At 35.0% G+C, this 16,554-nt stretch overlaps 2 protein-coding genes across 5 annotated transcripts; both read right to left on the bottom strand.

Moving 5' to 3' along the window:
* Positions 1–1,288: 1,288 nt before the first annotated feature.
* LOC140780051 (uncharacterized) lies at positions 1,289–10,092 on the bottom strand. Its single transcript, XM_073125357.1, has 12 exons — positions 9,778–10,092; positions 8,970–9,116; positions 8,742–8,856; positions 8,574–8,665; positions 8,319–8,416; positions 8,204–8,241; positions 5,971–6,206; positions 3,480–3,573; positions 3,202–3,392; positions 2,696–2,915; positions 2,140–2,307; positions 1,289–1,812 (listed from the first exon to the last, which is right to left on the bottom strand). Exons 1-12 carry the CDS (start codon positions 9,979–9,981, stop codon positions 1,640–1,642), a joined length of 1,776 nt encoding a protein of 591 aa, XP_072981458.1. The 5' UTR covers positions 9,982–10,092; the 3' UTR covers positions 1,289–1,639.
* Positions 10,093–10,814: 722 nt separating this feature from the next.
* On the bottom strand, positions 10,815–13,619 carry LOC140758309 (uncharacterized). 4 transcript variants are annotated; one of them, XM_073094410.1, is made up of 6 exons: positions 13,480–13,619; positions 12,892–13,372; positions 12,485–12,806; positions 11,886–12,287; positions 11,286–11,773; positions 10,815–11,153 (listed from the first exon to the last, which is right to left on the bottom strand). In XM_073094410.1, the coding sequence occupies exons 2-5, from the start codon at positions 12,993–12,995 to the stop codon at positions 11,333–11,335; spliced, it is 1,269 nt and encodes a 422-aa protein (XP_072950511.1). In that variant the 5' UTR covers positions 12,996–13,372; positions 13,480–13,619; the 3' UTR covers positions 10,815–11,153; positions 11,286–11,332. The 4 variants fall into 4 exon arrangements, with proteins under 4 accessions (XP_072950511.1, XP_072950510.1, XP_072950515.1 ...); XM_073094409.1 differs by having other exon boundaries at positions 10,815–11,773; positions 12,892–13,067; positions 13,328–13,372; XM_073094414.1 differs by having other exon boundaries at positions 10,815–11,773; positions 12,485–12,803.
* Positions 13,620–16,554: the final 2,935 nt, after the last annotated feature.

Raw genomic sequence — 16,554 nt, 5'->3', positions numbered from 1 at the left:
AAACTTTATCCAATGAAATAAAACCGACAATGTGATTCATGTGTTTGCATCTTCTTGTAACGGAAAGTTAGACCAATACTTTAACGTAGATAGAATACATTCAAAACTAATAATAAACTACTAAATCAAAAGTTTGATACAATCTCATCTTAGTTGATGCAATATGATACCAGTAGAAATTAGAATTGATGTTGATTTTATTTTATGGTGTGTTTAGTTACTAGAAATTAAAATTTAATAAAATGTCTCATTGTACTGAAGTGATTATATTCTTTAAAAAAAAATCTATTTTTGAAGATAAAAAAATCACTTTTTTATTTTATTTTTTTACAACTAAATATTATAAGTAGAAAATTTATTAAAAATATTTAATCATAGAAAAAATAGAAAAAATATTAGTGGTTTGTAAATATAACTGAGAATCTTATGGAAGTTTTCTACCAGAGTCAATTTTGACTTTGATCAACTCTCTTCCAGAGTCAACTGGAAAATCAAAGGGGTGTTTCTTTTTTCATGTATTACTGAGGAATTTTGACCAAACTAGCCCCAAATATTTATTTTAGATATCTATTACATTTCAAAACTTAAATATTTTTAATATTATTTTATTTGCCTAGTATATTTTAAAACTTGAATACAAAACTAAGTGTAAACTTCTCTCCCAGTAAGTAATTTTCAACTACAAATTATTAACTAAATCAGTAACTTATATAGAAATTTCTGAGATCTCTAGAAAAAATTATTAAGTATGAGAGAAATTTAGAAGTCTAAATGTAAATATAATTCTCCCTAATTTCACTATAATAAGCTTCTAATTACTGCAGAGAACAAAGTTCTTTTTTTTTTTCCCTTCCTTCAATTCATTTTCACTCCTTCAATACTCCAACAATTTGGATGGATGCCTTTAAACCTAACCATTAACAATAAAAAGAGATAACATATTAACTTGTAGTTGTTAAAAAAAATAACCTGAAATAACCATTAACTATAAAAAGACAACATATTAACTTTAGTTGTTCAAAAATATAACCTGAAATATAATCATACAAAAAACGAACGTGTTTTAATGGGTGCACGTATAAATAAAAGATTCATATACGCAGATAAAGAAAATAGTATTAGCATGGTTCAACACACATAAGCAAGGGACCATCATTAGTAAGGAAAGCTTAACACCCTGCAAGCAAAACATGGCCATGACCACCTTATCAACAGTTTTTGCTTTTCTTACCTTTAAATCATCACGGCCAATGATATGATGACACTCAAAACTTATTTCTGAAGAAAATAAAACCACAATGCAATAACTTCACTAAAATAAAGAATACACTGGCAATAATAGAATTCTACCAAATAAATAGAATACAGCAACATACCAACCACTATGTTCATACATTTGAAGTAATGCTTTTGGGTTAAGTAGAATACTAACAAAAATCTTTGAACTACTACAAATACTGTGTAAAAACTGCTATCCTATGGTTAGACTGCAGCTTTAAAATCCATCTTAATTTAGCCAAAAAAAATTGCCATAGGCACAAGATAGCGCAACCCAAGGTATGGGTTAAAGACATAGCACAGCGAACAAACTGGAAGTGTCTAATTCTCCTGACAATAAGCAAAATGGGTATCTCCAAGCTCAGTTGTTCTTCTTGTCTTCAGCCCTAACATCATCATCTTGAGCTGCGGTTCCTTCAGTAATAGCCGTATTACTCTGGTCTGCATCTTCACCTCCGAAGCCATACTCGTTGACACGTTTTTTGTCAACTGGATATACCCACCTCTGATATAGGTATATCAAGAAAATAATATCTGCATGCACATATGAAAATGTAGGTAAATATCTCGCAATATTGAACTAGTTAAAAAGCATTATGAACCAAGAACAAATAGTTTTTAAGAGCTTTCTCTTCTTTTCCTTGGAGTGGGGTGGGGTGTTTGGGCGAGGGAGGGAGGTATACAGGAGAAGAACTGAAGCTAACAATCGGTCAAGCTAGTCTCCTAAGTCCTAACTGACTTTAAAATTATAGTAGATGTTTCAGATCTGAAAATTATATTGGAGTAAATCTGAGGAGTTGACAATAAAGTGAAAGGCAAACTGCAATGAATTAGATTTTGATTGTGAACCAAAAAACTCACCATCTCGGAAAACAGATAGTCTATGCAGTATTGGCATTTTGATGACAAATGCAAAAAGGTCATCAATAATCGTGTTAAGAAACTTGTAGGTCATTTGTCTCCAAGGCATATGAGCTACGGACTTAAGTTTGTAGTTTATAAACAGCTGTGGGCACATCATGATAAAGCCTGCACATCATGAAAATGAAATTGTTACTATTGCATCATATACAAAATAAACTACTGCAGCAAAGAAAATTATCATGATGTAAGAGTCAAGAAAACTAAAACAATTTTCCTGATCACAATGAAATTTCAAATACTCAAACAATATAAAACAAGAATGTACAGAGGTCACTTCATTCTACTTGTCCACTGAGAAATGATGTGGTTAATCACATAAACAGTATGCTAGATGAAAATTATATATTGAAGTCTTGATCAAGGCGATTCACATTAGCTTAAGGCTCTAATTAAATGTTGAGGTGCTGTTTCTTAACAATTATTGACAACCAAACAGATAGAATAAAGTACTTATTTAAACTATCATCAGGTTGTGCAACAAAGCTGTGCTTACCAAACATGTAGACGCAGCTAGTGAGAGAAGAAAGTATCCAAGAGTACCAGCTCTTGTGCCGCTCATACTTGAGAGAATAGATAGAAGAACATACAACGAGGAAGAAAAGAACATATGCCAAATATTTCATTGCAATATCATCATACTCCTTGGTCTTATTACTAGTGTATGAATCGCGGTCTCTGAATCTCAATAAGGGAATTCTTCCTCTTCGATCAATCTGTTGAAGTGAAATAATAGGGCAGGAAGTGATCAGAAGCATAGGCTACAATAGGTAAAAATTTCAAATCTCTAAACAACTAAAGCCATATTAGTTATACAAAAAAAGTTGCAAAAATGCAATTCCTAAATGAAGTTCAAATCTCTTCAGTGTGGATAAACACCAAAAATATGTGTAGATATCCATAAATTCCTCCATTTTATTGTGCCTCTACTTTTCAAGCCGACGAAAATCAACCCTATCGATGCCCCAAGAAGAAAAGAATTAAGCTATACAAGGAACAAACCTCAATATGCATGGCTTTCCCAATTTTCCAGAACTCAATGCAGCAACCAATTCCAGAACTAGCAAGGATCATCCATGAAGTCTCATTATCAAGAAGGTAAAGGAACACAATCAGCTGACAAACGAAGCTCACAACAACCGATTTAGCAGATAATCCCTCCATAGACTTGTTTTTATTCCAAAATTGAATATCTGCAAAATGAAAAGTGGTTATTCCAAACTGTAAAAATTTGCAGTGATATTTGTATAAGAATTGTGAACTAATCAGGTTGGACGTACCATTCTTGAAAGCCAAGAAATCAAACACAGAATGTAGTAGAGAAACAATCATTGTTACTACCAGCAAGTATGGATTTCCTTCCAAGAACACCCTCTGTGACAGGAAATATTTCATCAAACATGGAAATTAAATTGCCAACAAGGATTAAAATAGAAAATGCTACGAAAGGTTATTGCTCCAAAAATTAGAACCTAATATTAACAGAGCCATGTCTCACAATTAGGTAACACCAGTTTCATGCATCCTTTTCCACAATTCAGTTATATTTTTGAGAGGTGTCGACCAAAATCAAGCTAAGGATCATCGTATCTTTCTTTCTGGTTCTAGTCTTCATATCTTCCTCTTACCCCTTGTTTCCCCTTTCCCTGATATTATGTCAGTCCTTACTAGTTTAAAATTTGCACTTGTAGTCCGATTATCTCCTTCAACCTGTATAAATCATCTTAAACTTATTGTCTTATTTTACCCTCAATTGGCATCACTCCTGACTTGCTATGGATAAATTGATCTCATAATCCATCTTTCATAGCCATAGGTCTCATAACATCCATCCATATCACCATTTGCATCTCAGCTGCACTGATTTCCTAAAGATGATTCCTTCTTCATTCATCATTTTGAGATGTAATAATTGTTGATCTCAAATCCATTCCGAAAATGTTACCTTTCAGTTAGTTAAGGGGTACATGATGATCACACAACACACTCATCGATGTGTCAGTCGGCAGGGTTGATATGTATCATGCCTGTGGATTATCAGTATCGGTATGGGGGAGTATCTAGAGACTCCTTCATGGCTACTCATCGATGTGCGCCATTAGAATTGAGCTATCTTACTTAAAAGGAACCTAATTTGAGGTATATTTCATCCCTTTTGATACCTCTTTGCATTTTAGTGCTTGATCTATTCAAATTTTAAAAACCAAAAAACATTTTCAGTTTTCCCCAAGTTATTTGCATCAACAAAGAGGATCTTAGAAATATTGGTGGAAGTCATAAGATTAGAATCTAATTGCATATGTTACACTAATATATAGTGTTGAAAGACTTTAATTTAGCTCCTAAAACCTACTTTAAGGTCCTAGAATGGTTTAGATTGTTTTTCAGCCTGTCAAGATCATTCCGTGTGTCAACGACACATCAGCACGACGCATGCCAACGAATACAAACTGTGCCAACCTTGGCACACCCTGTGCCAATGATCCTTGAGAAACAATTTAAAGGAGAGAAACTTCTCTATGTTATTTACCAGTCAGCTAGACAGGATAAGTGATAGACAAGGATTTTTAGAGATCTCTAAGAGATAAGCAAGGTTATAGTCATAGTATTACTTGATTGCCTTGTTGGGGATAAAACTTAATTTGATGAATTCAACGGAATTTACTTTCCCACGCTATCATGGAAAGGAAAAGTCAATTCGCAATTAACTCCAATCTAGGCAGTTACACAAATGATATTCTGAAACCAATTGCAACCACAGAGTTTGATTAAAAATTTGTCAGTTCCAAAGTCCCTTTCCTAAGTACTCAAATGTTATTTCTCTAACTATCTAGCATTTTCAAAGCAATACCTGGTAGGATTATCATAATACCATGCATCAATTCCTCACTTCATCTCATATTTTGTAACTTTAGTTTCAGGCACCCCACTTTTGTCTAACATGTAAGTAACAACTTCACCTGGATTATCTATCTCTAGGACCCACATGAATTTCCACCCCTTCTTTACTCTCATTCCATTCTGATCCTCGCAGCTATGCATTTTATATTTAACGTGTCCTGATTTTGCTTTTCCTTGTCTTAGAAAGTTCGCCCCGTCTTTAGTAAGAGGTCTTTAGAAAACTTATCAGCACAACAGCTTCAAAATACATCTCAAGTCATATACAATTCACAGCACTGAATAAGTTTCTTGGACTTAGATCTATCTTGCATCGAATTACTCTATAAATTTCAATCTAGAACTGTGGTGGTCCTAGAACAAAATAGCTGATCTTTTATAAGTTATCATGGAACCGTGTCAAACTAAACTAGAATGATACAATTCATATAAACTAAATTTTGAAATATCCAATAAAATAGACATAAATTAAGCCAACTGAGTGCAACATGAAGAGCATATCTTGTCAGTTAACATTAGGTGAACAAAAGATAAAAAAGATCAGAACATATGATAAAAGAAATAAATGGGGTTTCCTCCAAAGCTAAAAAAAAGGATTGTTTTAAGTCAAGAAGACCATTAATTAGATGATATCCATACATCTAGTGCTCTGAAGTGCATAATAAAGAGAATAGATTAGTTAATTTACCAACTATCATTAGAGCAAATCAGAAATCATAAATACATTGCAAATAGCCAAATTACTAAAGAGAATGCACATCCCTCTCCACACTAGTATATTTCTCTTGTGAGGCTTTCTTGATTTAGATAAAATGCAATACAACATCTTGGCCTTCTATTGCTACCAACCAAAATCTCATCATATAAGCATACCTTGAGTTCGTCAGCCTCGCCTTCAAGCATACTTCCATAACTACGATGAACCTGGAATGACTGTTCAATCTGTAGAAACAGCTGCCATTTTGTCAGGCTAATGGGACCCAGATCAAGGTTAAGGGGCAATTCTGTCACTGTGTCATTCAACTGTATCAATTTATCCCTCAGGAGCCAAAAGTCATTGAAGTAAATTGTAGGATAGTAGTTCCCCGTAGTAGGCTCCACATTCAGATCTGCATATCTAATGTAAAGGAAAGCAATTTCACTTTGCTTTCTGTCACACTAGCTGTCATCTAAATGTGCAAACCCTCAGTTTATTTACAAAGACAATTCTCACATGGCAAACACTTCAGAGCATTAAAAGAGAAAGCTCTCAACACAAGGTTAACAAAAGGATCATATAAGCTAAATGATATATTGAAAGAGCTGCCATTATATCAGACCTAACAATTAGGAGGCTTAGAAGGTTATCCTGAAGACAAGGATCTACAGGATTTGACTTCTGAGGAAATTACAACACTCTAAAAGACCTTCATCTACTTAATTTACAAGGATCTACAAGAAAAGATTCTTCCTTTTCATAAAGCTTCTGTTAAGATAGAACACCATGCAGTAATTTACTCAAGGAACCATTTTAAAGGCTTCAACCTAGGAGATTTCCTTATATAAGCAACCTCAGCATATGAAACACCAGTGAACAAGTACGAGAGTACTTCAATTTGAATGCTAAAGATCTCTGGAAGCATTATATGGAATCCTGAAGGTCTCTAGACTCTACATGCCCCTGGTTTGCTTGAAGATGAATCATCAGAGTATGATGGGAGAAAAATACACTCAGAGGATGAAATACACAAGTAAAGCGCACAAATAAAGTATAACAATCACAGGATGGTACTGCTAATGCCAAAAGAAGATAAGCAATGAAGGGAAGTAATTGCTTGGTCCTGCTACCAGCATTAATCATGGGGATGCAAGTATCACAGGCAAGCTTTAACTGGAATTCTCAGATAAGGGCACCAAAATGTTAACCAAGACAGCCAACATGAAATACCTAAGAATGGGAGGAATCACTGCTAGACTAAACAGAGGCTGGAGGAAACAATCATTCACATCTAATGGAACTCCATAACAAGAAACTAAACTACAATGCTACTGCCATACATGCCAACATGAAGGTCATAAAGAATATAGTAGTGTCAAAAGTCACAAAGTGATTGCATGGCATCCAGGGATGAGAGATATTGCTATAAATAAAAAATAGTTTGGCATGCAGAGTGCTGATTTTCCAAATCAGGGGAAGGGACTAGAAATTATAGAATCTTGCTTCTGCACATTCATACTGAACTAGCAATCCTGGCATAGGTAAAATTTTGGCAATGTGGGACAAATTACCATGCAAGAAAGTAATATATGCTGAACTGAAAGTGCAAAGTAATAAATCAACATATGCATAAGATGGTCTTGTGATATATGTGTACTACTTTTTTTGACAAAAGGGATATATGTGTACTACTTTAAATATGGTGTGCACTCTCACATCATATTGTTAGAAGTTAAAACTTTGGCATAAATTTTAACTGAGAAGACATGAAAGTTGAACAAATGGCAAGAGGTTGATCGTAGAAACAGTATAGCCTCCGCATTGATATTGAAGATTAAAGTTTAAACAGTTTAATTTTTCAAGCACCATAGCTTATTGCAGGTAGATAAAGAGCAAAATTGTATGAGTGCCTTAGGAGACTTAAGAGGACCGTTTGTGTGCTATTTGAATCTCATCAAGGTACGCATTTTATAGTAACATAATATATTCTCTATCCTAAGAGAATAAACACATTTTTTTTTCAACAATACTTTATCTCTGTTGACAAACAAATAAAAGAATAATAAGCAAAAGAGGTTAAAATTGCAGCTTTAACTTTTCGTATTCACAAATGGCAGATCCGTATACAATGGACAGATGCGATAACCTCAAATTTGTGTATAATTTGTTCTAAAGTTAGATGAGAATAATATTCAAAGACCTTTTACAAGAACATATAGGAGTATAGTGGAATTGCAATGTCAAAAATATAATCAACTGATTGCAGACGCTACATATCAAGAGCAGGCAAACCTTCAATAGTAAGTCAGCATTCTCCATGTTACCAGTAACAAAAGATGACTAGACTTCCTAGATAATGGTCTCCAGGTATATATGAAACACACTAAAACTTAAAAAATTTCAGGATACAGCCAATGACAGTTGGAGGAATATTATTATGGGGGTATCTGCATTAGAAGAAAAAGGAAAAAGATAAGTAGGTATCACCAACAAATGAAAGAGATATAGCTTGTCATACGCATACCGGGTGAAATCATCTACAAGATTAATGGTAATATTTGGTTTCCAATATGAAACAAATTCTACAGGACCTTCATCTTTAACTTCCATCTGTATATCATCCTGCAACATGATAGCAACAATAGATTGAAAAATATATCAACCACAACAAAATAATGGGGACAAGGACATGTCTGTTCCTTCAGAGAATCTAAGATATTCAAGTATGTGATAATGACTAATTCAACAATCAAACGCGCGCGCGAGAGAGAGAGAGAACCTTCAAAAGTGGCTCTGCTTCGGAACCCATAGAATCTCCCAGTAAGCTCCTCTTTTTATCAGCTTTTGACTTGGGCAAGAATGCCACAACAGCTAAAAGAGCGACATACGCATAAGTGAAGAATTCTTAACAGATATTATGAAAAAGATTAGAATACAAAAGTCTTACGATGTGTCCTCCAAAAGACAGATTTTGGCTCATATTCAGGATCATTAGGATCTGGAGGGTAACCAGAGCGGGCAAAGAAAACATGGGCATAAAGAGTCCCATTGTGTTTCAAAGCCTAGATGCATTGATGATAAACTTAATGTTAAAAGCAGATAAATATTTAGAACCAATCTATTGAGTTTAGGATAATTGAAGTTCTACATTATCTATAATCTACTTCAGTCATACCTCAGATGGATAATACTTCAACGAATAAGATCTGGTACTAGATGGCCCCCAAACAGCATAAGGAATGTTTGACTCATGCCAAACAAGCGCATTCTCATCATTGAAGTCATTAAATTTTTCATCTGCTGATAAATAGAGCCACATATCCTGCACAACAGAATATAATAACTACGAGGAGTATATTGGAGCATGCCTAGAAGAGAAAGGAACAAGAATAAACATAGTAAAACAGATGAAAAAGGAACTTTCCACAAATGGCCATGTGACAACCGATGCTAGTTTTCCAACTATCAATTTTCCACCTAAAATTGGTGTCCAGAAATCTTCTGTCATCTAATTTTCTCAGAGTGGTAAACAAATTTTGGGCCCATATCGGTAACAACCTTGAGTCAAGGAAGATATGAGTGAACAGGTTCTTTTGAGTTTCGACATTAGTGTCTTCCAAACTAACCAAAATGATCCAAGAAAGTCAACATAATATAAAATATAGAACATCATAATCAAACGAAAGGCACCCCAACCAGCAGCATCAAGAACTACGACAAAGGTCTATAATTAAGAACGAAAAACAAACAAGTTATCCACGACAAGTAAAAGAGTAATAAAAACACCCTTTGACCCAATCGATCTATCATAAAATCCCTAGAAGTTTATCTGTGGAGGACTGAAAATAGAAAAGAATCAAACACCGAAAAATGAAACCCAAAAAGCATACATCAAAAATATCAAAGATCTGCAATACAAGGTACTATCTTTTACAGATCGAAAGAGGGGAAACGGGGATCAGACGATCAAGGGCATCACTCACGAGGGGCTCGCCCTTGTGGAAGAGATTGGACATGAGGACGGAGGGCTCGGTAGGCTTCTTGGGGAAGAAGAACTTGGAGGCGAAGTACCAGAACACCGCCATCCGTATGATTCCCGACAACGACTGCCCAAACCCACCTTGTTGCCGCCTCGCCGCCCCCGGTGCCGCCGCGGCCACAGCCGCCGTCCCTGCCGGTTCCGTCATCTCCACCACCGCTTAGGATCCGATCCAAGTACGGACGGATCGAGAGAGAGAGAGAGAGAGAGAGAGAGAGCGAAGCGAAGATTATATAGGATGCTACCCAGAGAGGGGAAACATATAGTTTTTGACCTATAAATATCTTTATAGGTTAAGATTCGCCGTTATCATTCATCCATCAGCAAGGCCACAAGGGTAAATGACCCATATAAAAGAATGCTTTGCAAAATAATTCTTTTTTATAATCCTATTAGCAAATATGGACCAAAGTATCTGTTACTTGCAAACCAGGCTACTTTGCCACTTTGGGCATTTAATAATCATATTAGCACCTTAACATTTTATAATTTAGACTCTGTCATATGTCTGCATAGATAGATCTAGAGCAAAACCTTGCTCTGCTGCTTTAATTTGAAGGGCATGAGGCTCTTCTTTCCATCATGTCTTTTAATGGCACCTTTAATCTCAATTAATTAACTTATACACTTTGCTTTAGTGGAGGCATGACCTGTTCAACTTGCTCAATTTTGGCTTTGATCAAACTTCAGCTCTTTTTCATGGTTTGTGCAACAGAAGATCAGTTTCTGCAATTTCTAAAACCATATTATTTATCATCAAATCTCTCATGTGATTACTATCAACAGGGATGCCAATGACATAGCCAAGCATCTGAAATTTTATTCAATATGTTCAAAAAAATTGGAACCAAATTTTGTTTCAGTAGCTATGCTCCATAAGCCTCAGAAACACATATTACCCTCTTTACAAATGATCAATTTGATACATATTAGGACTTCTCTGGAATTCCTCTGTAAGCCTGCCTGTAGAACAAATAGATAAACAGCAATATATGACTAAGCCCTCCACATATTCTCAAGCTCCAATTTTGTGAGAAATAATATGAGAAGCATTGTGGAGGGGGCCATTTCACTTGCTCTCTTTGTTGCAACCTTTTGTACCTTCTGTTTCAAGTTCATGGCCACATTTCTGGAGAAGGATGTAGCTTAACATTTTTCAAAACTTCCCCTTTCTTCCGGTTTTGTTTTGCATCTCACAGAGTATAGAGAGCAAAATGAAAGGACACATTTTCAAAACCCTGAATGTTTGTGCACCTTAATAGGGAATGAAAATGTGCCTCTGATAATCCAAAGTGTGGAATTACAATGTCCCGGTCTCACCTGAAATATTGAATTGCCAAATAAATGCTCTAATCCCGTGACTCCACATTATCAAAGAAATGTCAAGTTAAAACCTAAGGATTTTGAATCAGATGCCAATGACCTTATCCATGCAAGATGTAACAACTATACCTTGTGAGTCCATTTCATGACATTGATAAAGAGTTACAATAGACTCATTAGTTTGGCACTTTGCACGCATTTGCTTCGTCCTCTGAATCCTCTTCAGGATCAGACACTTCCTCACCTTCAGAATCAACTTCAGCTTTTGTAAGCTCCTCATCATTAGAATCTAGTTCATCATCAGAACCAACTTCTGAATCAAAAAGATCTTCTGACGTATCATAATCAGTTGAGCAAATGGTTTCATCATGTAATATATCTCTAGATACACCACTAATAGTTGAACAAACCCTTTCTTCCTCCTGCAAGTGTGATCCCTCCACTTTCACACTAGCAGGGGACTCTTTGTCATCACCATAAACTAAATCTGCATTCCGAGATTGTGGATCACCATAAAGTGCGACGTGTCGGTAATAAAGTTCAAGTTCCTTCTCAGATATTGCAATAAAGCGTCGAACTGTTTCAAGTGACTGCTCATATTTTGATTTCTCAAGTGCCTGGAAACAGAACCAGAATACAGCGTCAGTTCAAATTAAGTAACCTTTAACTGAACATACAAGAATTCTGTTTTATACAGTAATTATGTGGTCAAAGAAACAAGCAGATTACCTTTTTCTTGGAAAGAGTATCAATAGGTGACATAACTTCTGGTTGAACATAGTTCTTTCCTCGAAAAAAGACTATTGTGTCATTTCCAATAATCTGAATTGGCACTCCACCACTCAGCCTAGCGATCTCTTTTGCATATTCATGAACTTGACCTGGTTTGCAAGGTTTGCAAATAACCTTGACGGTCTCATGCTTTTTCCAATGCAAATGCATGTTAAGAATCACACCTCCGAAGATGCCTCGCCTTCCAACTGGCACATAATTAGACTTTTTCTGAGCCATCTTCTTTACATAAAACCGCTCCTCACCTGTCAGTTCTTCTGGTTTTAGCATTGGACCCTGAATTTGTGATACTTCATACTTCTTTAGCTTTTCAACCAATAAGGCTTCCTTAAGTTTAGCCTACAATGGAAACAAACTCGTCGTGAATATAAACTAATATAAATAAGTGACAAATGTATAAAAAGCTAAAAACCAGTGAAGCTTATTGCCTCACTTATATGCATCTAGTTACTCTAGTATGACCAAAATGATGTTCATGATAGTCTAAAGAAACAAATCAAATAAAAAGAAACTATAAGAAATTCAAGGTTTTCTACCTTTTCAATCTTGTACTTGATCCGAGCCTCAGCTGTAGGAAATCTCTGCTTTATTTTCTTTCCCTTAGGCCTGATACGCCGTGGGTCATTTCTGTTGGCTTCCTTCCTCTTCCTCTTCTCCCTCTTCCTTTGGAGCTTCAATCGCTTCTTTGTCAACCACTTCCTCTTCTTGGGAGGTTCTATCTCATGGGTTTCAAACTTTGGCTTCCCATCAGACAGGACAAGATTGACCTGCCCATAAGCCATACTCCTTGCAGCCCCTAGATACTCCCATGGATGAAGGGACTTTACAGTTTTATGACATGGAAAAAGATCAACCCTACTTCAACAAAGAGGATATTGAATTGGCAATTAGTCATATAGAAGGAAGAGATCAGACTGGAGAATGTGGAACAAGGTGTTGCTACCTAAAAGGGACAGAGTGAGAGGAAGTTATTGCCCGAGAGGATATATGAAGGATAGCAGGAGTCAATTTTTTCAACCTCTGAAGCAAGAGAAAGCGGCACGCCATTGCTTGGTACCTATAACTCGGGAGGTAGGAACCAAACCTCCATATATCGTGACCTTATTGTCTACAATTTACCTGATAAACAAAATGCTGCAAGATGAATTGAGCACACAAATTGAATGGCAAATAAAAATGATAAAACTAAAATTTGAGGCTAAATTGAATCAAAAATAACCAAATCCTATTCTTATGATATGTTTTTACAAACATCTATTAAATCAAAGTAAAACGCAACGAAGTTTTCTAAGTGAAGAAGAAGAGAGGCTCTTAAAGCTGGCATCTTTCTCGATGAATTCCACTCGAAAAAGAGCCGTCTCAATGTGGAAGAACCAAACCTTGCAGAACGTATAAGAACACCTCATTGAACTCCTCGATTTTTCCTATTGCCACGGGTATACTCCATTAACACGGCAGAAGAAATCCAAGTATTTCCTAGATTCTTTTGCAATTAGCATAAAATCTTAGCCCCAACCATAGGGCTCGTTACCTTCCACCGTAGATAAATACAACGGAGAAGAAGACTAGGCTCTGGTGGCGAAGCGACGACGCCAGCGCTGGAGACGGTGGTGGCCGCAGGGTTCCGGCGAGGAAGACGACTAGGGAAGAGAAAGGTAGGGATTGGATGAAAGACTACTAGGCTCGACCCCACATTAAGCCCGAATCCGAAGGCTTTTCGGGCTGGGCCTTGCATTACGAAACCGGATCCCCGCCGGCCGACCCGGATCCGATAGGAAGTTTAGGGTTTATTATAAACACTTTATTATTGGTTCATTTTTGTTAAATAAAAATATTTGAGCTAAAAGAGATCTTTTTTCATGTAGACTAGTTTTAAAAAATTAAGCTCAAATAATATCCATATTAAAAAGAAACATTCAAACTTCAAAGAGATCAAAGTCTACGACGGATACGAAGAATCTAACAATAATAATAATTAAACATAAATTAAGATCTCCAGCAGATACGAAGAACCGATCGGAAGGAGAAAAAGAATACAAAAATCCGGGGAGAGCCCTATCTTGATTTGTAAAGATACTGAGCATGAATATAACAAGTGAAACAATAAAAAAATGCACATAGTTTCACATTCTCCGGATTATTTTTGCTCTCTATAAAACTCACACTTTGAAGTCAGAGAGTGCAACAAAAATATAAATAATGCAAAGAATTCATTACAAAACTACATGCAAACAAGTCCAGCACTTATTAGGACCAATAATTCCAAATATTTTAGATTCTATATATACTTTAGTTTTAGATTTCTTAGGATGGCAATGAGGACAAGGAAGCTCATACATTGGTGTCCAATGGCAGCCATCTGAACCCCAAACACAAGGATTTGTTTGGATCACAAAATGTCTTCTATATTTTTTATCTTGTAATCATACAAAAGAGAGCAACAAGGAATATTCTTCTTCTTCCTCCTCATCATTTGCCACTTGCCAACACCATCAATATGACTAGTTAATAATAAAATAAATAAATCACTATGTCCACTTATGTTTTGTTATTGTTGCAATTTGACACCCTCTTGTCAAATTGCAACTTAGAACTATATCTACAAAATAATACAATTACTACTATAGAATCTATTATTGTAATTTTTAAAAAATATTTAGATAATTTATTAGAATATTATAAATAAAAACAGAAACTCAATCACTGAACTATAACAGTGGTATAATAGCGGTCTGCATCAATAACATTTACGGTGACATTATAAAGAAACTTCAGTGTTTTTTTAATGAAAAAAAATCTAGCAAAGGATCTCCTTTTGAAAGTATCAAAATTGTGCTATGTCCAAATACAAATATGTCAACTAAGAGGCTTTCACTGATAGATAGCTGAATGTATATATAATAAAAAAGACCCAAATTGCACCACCTCACAATGCAATGAATGAATCAAACCACATTTAAAATAATGCCTCTTCTCCTCCAGGCCTGCTCCTCTGTTTCACACCAGCAATCAACCAGAGGCTCTAAACTATTAAACTAATGGTGGTGTCCTTTTTGTTTCCCAGCACTTAGACTAATGACTTGGACATCATCTTCTCCCACAAAGAGAGTGATTAAAATAACAACTACCACATAAAATAAACAAAGCTAATCACTATCTAAGTCCCAGGACATGGATTAAATAAAAGACAAAGTTGGGTCATTAGCATAAAGATTAGGCTCAAAGATGGGCAATTTGATTTCCTTTTTCTTTTTTAACGAGAAATGCTCAGCGTATTATAAATCTACCCTAACTCTAAACCTTCGCAGATGTGGAATGTATCGATCACATATATTTGATAATAAAAGTTGGGTGCGTTCTTGTTATCACATGTTAATATATCTACCGGAGAATATTGGATGTAGAAAATTTTCTATCCTTTTCTTTTTCAATGTGTCTCATTCATTTGAAAATTAAATGTAAGACTAAAAGAGTTTTTACCGTGTAGGCAAGATTACTGAATTGAACGATGACTTTTAAATATATGTTGCCTTTTGGTTTAGCGATTTTATCAAAGTAACAAAACTTACATAGTTTTGTATTAAAAATTTAAAATATATTAAATGCAAACAAAAGAAAAGGTTTGGGAGGATTAGTTTGGCAAAAAGAAAAACCCTAAAATTATATTGTAAGTAAGTGTGGTGTCACCCCTAAAAATTAATTATTTTTTATTTTATCGTATCATTATATGATGATATATTGGTAATAATATTGATCTTAAGCTTCCCAAAATATAATATATTGTACAACAGGTGGTAGTAATGGGAGATTTTTTTTAGTGTTCTGTGTATCAAACAATGTACTTTAATATATGAATTATAAATTTATTTACCTCAATAAGTTAGTAATTTTATTTAATGCATATATCTTTCTCTCCTATAGCGATTTTGGGTGAATGATTGGACAATTTCAATAGCAAAAATAGCTCATTAAATTAGTAATTTTTATTAAATAAAATTGTTATCTTTAAAAGCAATTATACTCATGGTATTTAGGTGGCTTTTATCCGGACTAAAAAATTATTTACTCGAGTTTTATAACTCAACTATATGTCTAGACCCACAATGATAACACGAACACATATAAAATAAGATGCAAAAGCAAAATAGAGTGTAACGGACGTGATCCCAGCAGTTCAATATGCGTGAGTATATGATTATTTAGCGTGTATAAGATAGGTACAGAAACAAACTCACATGAAAACTGTGCGCATTAAATATACTATACCATTTTTTAATATTATTTTTATAAGTACGCTCTCGGTCGGTAGGTAAAATATCATATAATAGATATTTGACTACTTATTTAAGATTATATTTATTTTTATGAAAAAAGTAATTTTAAAGGTATCAACTAATTTAGAAAGTAATTTAGAAAAGAAAAACCTTTTCTGAAAAAGAAAAATAAATTTTCTTTTTTTTTTTGGGGAACATGGATTACGATAAGAAAAGAAATAACGCGGGAGGAACACAACGCTCAGGATCGGCGATCCCGCCCACATCCTCAGCGGGAAAGGATTCTCGAATCACAATCACGTAATTAATAAATTAAAGCCTCCCGTTGCGAT

This window comes from Typha angustifolia, chromosome 3, assembly GCF_048772165.1.
Source record: "Typha angustifolia cultivar Huaian chromosome 3, ASM4877216v1, whole genome shotgun sequence".
Classification (NCBI taxonomy): Eukaryota; Viridiplantae; Streptophyta; class Magnoliopsida; order Poales; family Typhaceae; genus Typha; species Typha angustifolia.
This window is presented reverse-complemented; position numbering and strand designations above follow the sequence as displayed.

Coding starts and splice junctions, on each gene's coding strand:
- LOC140780051 (XM_073125357.1), bottom strand. CDS start 9,981: ATGACGGAACCGGCAGGGACGGCGGCTGTGGCCGCGGCGGCACCGGGG. Junction 8,417..8,573: donor AAGCAGAGCCACTTTTGAAG/GTTCTCTCTCTC, acceptor ATCATGTTGCAG/GATGATATACAGATGGAAGT. Junction 6,207..8,203: donor TCCTCCAACTGTCATTGGCT/GTATCCTGAAAT, acceptor TTAGATATGCAG/ATCTGAATGTGGAGCCTACT.
- LOC140758309 (XM_073094410.1), bottom strand. CDS start 12,995: ATGGCGTGCCGCTTTCTCTTGCTTCAGAGGTTGAAAAAATTGACTCCT. Junction 12,288..12,484: donor TCAAGTACAAGATTGAAAAG/GTAGAAAACCTT, acceptor TTTCCATTGTAG/GCTAAACTTAAGGAAGCCTT. Junction 11,774..11,885: donor ATACTCTTTCCAAGAAAAAG/GTAATCTGCTTG, acceptor TTCTGTTTCCAG/GCACTTGAGAAATCAAAATA.